Source organism: Mchenga conophoros, linkage group LG3 (genome assembly GCF_057382185.1).
Source record: "Mchenga conophoros isolate Kocher_MC1m ecotype Shallow Benthic linkage group LG3, M_conophoros_male_GT1.1, whole genome shotgun sequence".
NCBI classification, from domain to species: Eukaryota; Metazoa; Chordata; class Actinopteri; order Cichliformes; family Cichlidae; genus Mchenga; species Mchenga conophoros.
Window position 1 is genome coordinate 3,135,703 of NC_140528.1, and position 8,488 is coordinate 3,144,190.

General features: G+C 41.7%; 1 protein-coding gene across 1 annotated transcript in view; it reads left to right on the forward strand.

Annotated features, from left to right (window-relative positions):
• LOC146576990 (protein NLRC3-like) overlaps positions 1 to 8,488 on the forward strand; it is a 460,027-nt gene that overhangs the window by 447,211 nt on the left and 4,328 nt on the right. The window contains exon 11 of the mRNA XM_085268119.1: positions 3,306 to 3,479. Coding sequence (XP_085124245.1) covers positions 3,306 to 3,479 — 174 coding nt within the window. The remainder of the gene's footprint in view (positions 1 to 3,305; positions 3,480 to 8,488) is intronic.

Below are 8,488 nucleotides of genomic sequence, written 5' to 3' on the forward strand. Positions count from 1 at the left end.
AAACAAATATATACCTATTTCATTTATTTATTTTTACCAGTGAAACCAATATAACATCTCCACATTCACAAATATACATTTCTGACATTCAAAAACAAAACAAAAACAAATCAGCGACCAATATAGCCACCTTTCTTTGCAAGGACACTCAAAAGCCTGCCATCCATGGATTCTGTCAGTGTTTTGATCTGTTCACCATCAACATTGCGTGCAGCAGCAACCACAGCCTCCCAGACACTGTTCAGAGAGGTGTACTGTTTTCCCTCCTTGTAAATCTCACATTTGATGATGGACCACAGGTTCTCAATGGGGTCCAGATCAGGTGAACAAGGAGGCCATGTCATTAGTTTTTCTTCTTTTATACCCTTTCTTGCCAGCCACGCTGTGGAGTACTTGGACACATGTGATGGAGCATTGTCCTGCATGGAAATCATGTTTTTCTTGAAGGATGCAGACTTCTTCCTGTACCACTGCTTGAAGAAGGTGTCTTCCAGAAACTGGCAGTAGGACTGGGAGTTGAGCTTGACTCCATCCTCAACCCGAAAAGGCCCCACAAGCTCATCTTTGATGATACCAGCCCAAACCAGTACTCCACCTCCACCTTGCTGGCGTCTGAGTGGGACTGGAGCTCTCTGCCCTTTACCAATCCAGCCACGGGCCCATCCATCTGGCCCATCAAGACTCACTCTCATTTCATCAGTCCATAAAACCTTAGAAAAACCAGTCTTGAGATATTTCTTGGCCCAGTCTTGACGTTTCAGCTTGTGTGTCTTGTTCAGTGGTGGTCGTCTTTCAGCCTTTCTTACCTTGGCCATGTCTCTGAGTATTGCACACCTTGTGCTCTTGGGCACTCCAGTGATGTTGCAGCTCCAAAATATGGCCAAACTGGTGGCAAGTGGCATCTTGGCAGCTGCACGCTTGACTTTTCTCAGTTCATGGGCAGTTATTTTGCGCCTTGGTTTTTCCACACGCTTCTTGCGACCCTGTTGACTATTTTGAATGAAACGCTTGATTGTTCGATGATCACGCTTCAGAAGCTTTGCAATTTTGAGACTGCTGCATCCCTCTGCAAGATATCTCACTGTTTTTGACTTTTCTGAGCCTGTCAAGTCCTTCTTTTGACCCATTTTGCCAAAGGAAAGGACGCTGCCTAATAATTATGCACACCTGATATAGGGTGTTGATGTCATTAGACCACACCCCTTCTCATTACAGAGATGCACATCACCTAATATGCTTAATTGGTAGTAGGCTTTCGAGCCTATACAGCTTGGAGTAAGACAACATGCATGAAGAGGATGATGTGGACAAAATACTCATTTGCCTAATAATTCTGCACTCCCTGTATTCATTCACTCTCACATTCACACACTGGTGGAGGTAAGCTACAGTTGTAGTGGTAGGTTAGGTTTTGCCCAAGGACAAAATGACCAAGACAGAGAGAGCTGGCTCATCAGACAGACAAGCTCATCTTGTAACCTACTGGTTCGCTGGTCAGCACACCAGCTGACTAGCGAACCGGCTAACTAGCACACCAGCTAACTAGCACACCGGCTAAATAGCAAATCAGCTAACTAGCAGACCAGCTAACGGCAGCCACAAGCTGAAGGACGATTAAATGTAGTGGAGATATCAGAGATGACACTGGTGTGTCCGATTCACTCTTTAGCACTCTGGTCACTCCGGTGTGTCAGCCAGAACACCACTGAAGGCCAAATGATCCCAGCATGTGGAATAAAGAGCTTAAGGTTTGGTTTGAGACACTTTATTCTTTCACTGATTGATTCTTGCGGCTGTGATCATGTGTGTGGTTTCTTACAAAAAGGAAGTACACAATACAAATACATGACAAATAAGATGAATAGATAAGTTACATATCCAGTTATATGTACGTACATCAGTATAGCTAATATAGCCATATATAAGGACAAAGATCACAGTACTATAATGCAGTAATGTTAAACACAAAGGTGTATATCTACATAAATCTGTCCTATCAGTGATCAGGGTACTGTAGTATACTTCCACTACATAAACTATAGAAACTAAACGACATTAGTGTGACTTTAAGTTACCATCAGTACAGACGAACTGATGGTAGTTGTACAAAATAAAGGCATTGCAATTATTGTGAAGGGCTTCCGGTTAAACTAAGATCAGCTGATTACCTCATAACAAATTGTTTGCTATAGAACGCAGCTCCCACTCTTCATTAATATCATGTACTGTAACTCCCAAGTAACCATGGTTACCCAGCCACGCCCAGTAGTCTCCAGAGAGACCAACAGCTGGTGCACGTTGTAACGCCGTGGCTTTCGTAGTCTCTCCTTTTTCTACAGCTCATGTGTTCTTCTTGTGATGGTGCGTCTTGAGGGAGGCTCATACATGCCGTCATTTGTTGATCCTAAGAACGTTCCTCAGACCGACTTCTTCAACAACACTAATCGGCCTGCAGTTTGTAGCTACTCACTTCACTGTGGTGTTTGTTAGCTTGTCTTTCTTTGGTTTTATCCTGACTCCTCCCACAAGCTGATCCTACGTAGTCTGCCCAAGCCTCCCACCTCTGTTTGTTTGGGTGGTTTGTTTGCTGCCATCAACAGCGTGTAATGCATTTAAGTGATACTTCAGACATGAAGTACTGCGACAATAAAAAACTCAACTTTGCTTAAAAATAACTTTAGTTGTATCAACACTGCCCTCTGGAATAATTAGACTTTGGTGACAAACTGATGTGATCTCCATGTTTCCTTTGTTGGACTGTGGGCGAGTGTCAGAACTGAATGTACTGAGTAACATGTGGAGTTTAAATATGTGTCAGTTCCAGTTTTAGAGCTCTAAAGTGCAGCTATCATGTTAGGAATATGTTAGGAATAGACAGGAACACTGAGCACACTGAGGTCAAATCTTTATTTATCCAGTTCATCTGTAGGCTGAGCTCAGTCCATCCATTTAGTGAAATGATGTTTAAAGGTCTCCTTGTTCTGTGAGCGTGCACAGATCCTGAAGCAGAAAGCCTGGGTTAACAGAGAAATGATCATCACTGTGATGATGCTCACCATCTCTGACTGGGATTTGAGGTTTTGTCAAAGCAGCAAAGAAAGCCTGGCTATGTTGGACTGGGTGTGGAAGCAGCTCCCAGTTTGAGTTCAGGAGACAGACACCCTCTCTACTTTGACGATCAGCTTCAAACTTTCCTTTTTGATAAAACTTATAGTTAGAGCTGGATCAGGTGACCCTGAACCATCACTTAGTTATGCTGCTATAGAGATGGATAACAGATGGATTGTTGTTTTGTGTGTCTGCAGTCTGTCAGGCTGTCTGATCACAGAGGAAGGCTGTACTTCTCTGGCCTCAGCTCTGACCTCCAACCCCTCCCATCTGAGAGAGCTGGACCTGAGCTACAATCATCCAGGTCCCTCAGGAATGAAGCTTCTGTCGGCTGGACTGAAGGATCCAGGCTGGAGACTGGACACTCTCAGGTATGGAGAGAATGTCTGATATAGGAGGAAGAGCTGGAATCATTTCCTGTGTCTTTCACTCACTTCCTGTTTGTTTCCTGCAGATGAGACATGAACAATCACACATGCAGGAATATTTTCAGGGACAGACACACTAGTCTAGCTGGATAGTACATGGATATTTATGTAGGGGGTCTTCAAGGAGTCTGTTTGCAGGAACATTAATGATAACTGATAAGTCATGTTGAGAGTTTCATTAAAAGTAGACTTACAGTTAGGTAATATTTGGACAGAGACAACATTTTGTAACTTTAGATACAAGTATCAGCCATGTGTGTGTTTCCCATGCTGTATGTCCACAGTCACAGTGACAGTCAGTGACACTGACAGAAGGATGAAACAAGGCTGTGAATCATTTCAGTCTGTGTGTGTGACAAAGAGGCAGACAGGAGCAGCTAACATTTGGAAATGGAAGCTTACTGGAAACACTACATTCACGGCTGAATTCACAATAGATTTGTTCTCAAGTGCACATTTAGCAGCTAATGCTAATACTGTTTTCCCTTTGCTTTCTACAGCAGCTATTGCTAAGTAGGCCACTTTGCTCCGCTAAGGATTTGTGTGACCATGATGGAGACTCTGATAAGCTAATGCTGCTAAGCTAATGCTGTTTATGGGCCCTGTTAGAATCAATATTTCATTCTCATTCTGTTGTTTGAGAACAATATTAACGTTTCACATCATTATAACACAAGAGAAAAGGGTATTGGCATTAGCTACTAGTGCTTATTCACCTCAAATTACCTTTAGCTGCTAATGGCAGCCTACTTAGCATTAACTCCTCACTTTGTTGTTACCCAACGGAAAAGAGTATTAGTATTAGCTACTATCATTTTTAATAAGTAAGAGAAAACAGTATTAGCAGTAGCGCATAATGCTAATTCACGTCAACGTAGTATTAGTTAATAATGGCAGCCTACTTAGCATTAACTGCTCACTAATATAATGCTAATTCGCATCAAATTAGCATTAGCTGCTCAAGTTGTTATAAGGAAAAAGAGAAAACGGTATTAGTATTAGCTGCTAATAATTATTCACCCCTAATTAGAGTTAGCCCCTAATGGCAGTCTACTTAGCATTAACTCCTGACATTGTTATAATGCAGGGGAAAAGAGTTACCATTATCGGATAATGCTAATTCTCATCAAATTAGCATTAGTTAATAACGGTAGACTTCATATCATTAGCTGCTGTCATTCTTACAAAGCAAACAGTATGAGCATTAGCTGTTAATCCTTTTTCAGTGTTAGCATTAGTGGATAATGCTAATTCACCTAAATTAGCATTAGCTAATAATGGCTACGTACTTAGCATTACCTACTAATATTGATATAAAGCAAGAAAATATGGTATTAGCATTAGCTTCTAATGCTTTCTCATCTAAAATTAGAATTAGCCACTAATGGCATCCTATTTAGCATTAACTCTTCACATCGCAAGGGAAAAATTAGAATTCAATTAAAAAAAAAAGTGTTCACATTAGCTACTTGTATTGTTAAAAAGTAAGAAAAAACATTGTTAGCATAAGGGGATAATGCTAATTCACCTCAAATTAGTATTAGCTAATAACGGCAACCTACATAGCATTAGCTGGTCACATTGTTATAAAGCAAGAAAATATGGTATTAGCATTATCTGCCAATTCCTATTCACCTAAAATTAGCATTACCTGCTAATGGCAGTCTACTTAGCATTAACTCCTCACTAATGTGATGCTAATTCACATTAAATTAGCTTTAGCATTAGCTGCTAGCATCAGCCTACCTAGCACTAGCTGCTCACATTGTTAAAAGGGAAGAGAATACGATATTAGCATTAGCTGGTAATATTTATTCACCCCTAATTAGAATTAGCCACTAATGGCAGCATACTTAGCGTTAACTCCTCACATCGTTGTAATGCAAATGAGGCTAACTTGCATTAAATTAGACTGCTGTCATTAGCTAATGCTATTTAGCAGTAGCTGCTCACATTGTTATAAAGCAAAGGAAAACGATATGAGCATTAGGTTCTAATGCGTATTTGCCTTAAATTAGACGTAGGTGCTAATGCCAGCCTACTTAGCATTAGCAGCTCAGATGTTATAATGCTAGGAAAAAGAGTGTTAGCATTAGCCGTTCACATTGTTATAAAGTTAAGGGAAATAGTGTTAGCATTAGCTACTCACATTTTTAAAAAAAGTAAGTGTTAGCATTAGTGCATAATGCTAATTCATGTCAAATTAGCATTAGTTAATAACGGCAGCCTATTTAGCATTAGCAGATAATGTTGACCTTGGCCCACTGGAAAAGTTAAGAACTAAAGATTTAGGAGTGTTTCTCGATAGCTCTTTCTCGTTTGAGAAACAAATGAATTCTGTTATTAAAACCAGCTGTAAGGTTTATATTGTTGATTGTCATTTATGCTTAGAAATATTTACTCATATATGCTTAGAGTTGTATAATCGATTGCATAATGATAGAGGTTCGATCCTGAGTAGTCTGTAAAGACTCTGTGTGCCTTCCAGAGTGCTCTGGCATGCACACACCACTTGGGGCCATGAGAGAGGTCGTACCCTCTCTTACTGATTTATGGTGTAGGACAGGGGTCTCAAACTCAATTTAGCTGGGGGCCGCTGCAGGCAGAGTCTGGGTGAGGCTGGGCCGCATTAGGTTTTCCACAAGAAAGGCATGGTTAAAAAATTCCAATCTTCTCAAATCTCTTTATTTTTATTTTTTAACACAAAATATGAAAAATGAATAAACAAATTAAGAATTAATAAGAAAATAAATCAATCTGTAATACATAAATAAAATAATAATAAGATATTTTTAGTCAGTGAACTTGTGTGTTTCTTTCAGTCTTCTATATCTGCTGTATTTAGATTGAAATGTCTGTATTAACAGTTCTATAACCTTCTTCTGAACATGAATGGAACACTGTAGAAAATGAACTGTTCTTCTGAACATGGCTTCTCTTGCCTACTCCTTGCTGCTAGAGACCTGGCAGCGTTTCCTCTCGCATAGCCGAGCCAGATTTGGCCTGAGGGAGGAAGCAGTTGCGACCCTCAGTATGTCTTGAAGATGATCATCCGTAAGTCTGGACCTGTACTTGGACTTATTGAAGTTCAAAGTGGAGAAGAGCTTTTGGCACAAGTATGTGCTACCAAAAAGGCACATGGTCCGTTTGAACATTCGGGAAAGCCGAGGGAAACTAGGGCTCAATTCTCTCAAAGATTGTCCAAGCTTGTCTGCTTTTCCACTCACCTCCCTGAACTTTGCTTTGAGTTCAGAGTTGCACTGCAGCTCAATGAGCTCCATTTGAAGCACAGAAGGGGCATCTTGCACATCAAAGGAGAAGGGGTCCGCAAAAATGTGAAAGGTGGCTCTGTGTGTCTTGAAGTCAGCAAACCTGTGATCAAATTCCTCCTGTAGCCTCAAAATGACATCAACATACTCGTCAGCACTGAATGGTGTGCCTGCATCCACGAGTGCCTTGCATGCTGGGAAATGGCAAAGGTTTGTCTGAGAGAGCTGAGCTTTCCAGAGCGCCAGTTTTGTGGAGAATGCTCTCACGTTGTCATAGGCAGCACTGACAAGTTGCCCCTGGCCTTGTAACGTCTTGTTCAGTACATTAAGCTCATGTGTCATATCAACAAGAAAAGCTGAGTCCATGAGCCATTTGGGATCAGTTAGCACAGGAACACTAACTCCATCCTTCTCCATGAAGGCTTCACTTCTGCTCTCAACTCAAAAAGTCTCTTTAATACATTTCCCCTGCTGAGCCAACGTACCTCAGTGAAGTCGAGCACATCCCCATATTCTGACTCCATTTCCTCTAAAAAAGCACAGAACCTTCGGTGCTTTAAGCCCCTGGATCTGATTTGGTTGATGCATTTCACAACAATAGACATCACATTGTCAAACTTCAGGCATTTGCTGCAAAGGACCTGCTGATGGATGATGCAGTGCAGAGCAATGGCCTCCTCCACGCCTTCCTCTTCCAGTTTGTTTTGTGCCACCAGTCCATGTTTCCTCCCTGTCATTGATGGCGCTCCATCTGTTGTTATTCCAACAAACCTCTTCCATGGCAAACCAACATTCTCAATGGCATCACACAGCTTGTAAATATCTGCTGAGCGGTGGTCTGGCCATGCATTGGAATTACTGTGAGCAGCTCCTCCATCACTTCAAAACTGTCATCAACACCACGGACATACATGGGGAGCTGGGCAGTGTCGGTGATGTCTGTGGTCTCATCAAGAGCGACTGAGTATACACTGAAACATTTGGCTTTCTCACACAGTTGGTCATAAATGTCACTTGACAGGTCAGAAATGCGATCTGCTGCGGTGTTGGCAGAAAGGCTGATGTTGCTAAACTGACCTTTCTTTCCCGGACAGACTATATTTGCAGCCTGCAATATGCACTTTTAGACAAATGCACCTTCTGTGAATGGCTTCCCTGCTTTAGCAATCATCTCACTAACCACGTGGCTCCGACTGCTGCATTATTCTCTTTGGTTGCTTTCTTGGAGAAATCTTGCTGCCTCAGTAGATCTGTTTTAAGACTGGCAACCCGGTTCGCTCTCTCGTCTCCCTGGTATTTTGCATCCAGCTCAGCATGTCTAGTTGTGTAATGACGTTTCAAATTGTATTCCTTGTGCAGCGCAACTTTCTCTGTGCAAATAAGACAGGTCGGGGTGCCCCTGTGCTCAACAAAGAAATATTGCATTTCCCACTTTTCCTGAAATTGTCGGTGCTCATCACCAACCTTTCTCTTCACCGCAGGCTTTGAAAAAGACATGTTTGGTGCTATGTGACATTTATAATTCTACTTGGTGTCACTGTCGCATTGAAGGTTCAATCAAGCGTTTAGCCGACGGACGGGGAACGTCTCAACGCGTAGAGAACGTCATTTCTGCTTCTTTTTCTTGCAACCGTAGCACGGCGATCGGCAGATAAAAAGCCGGTAGCAGTCTCCTTTGTTTTT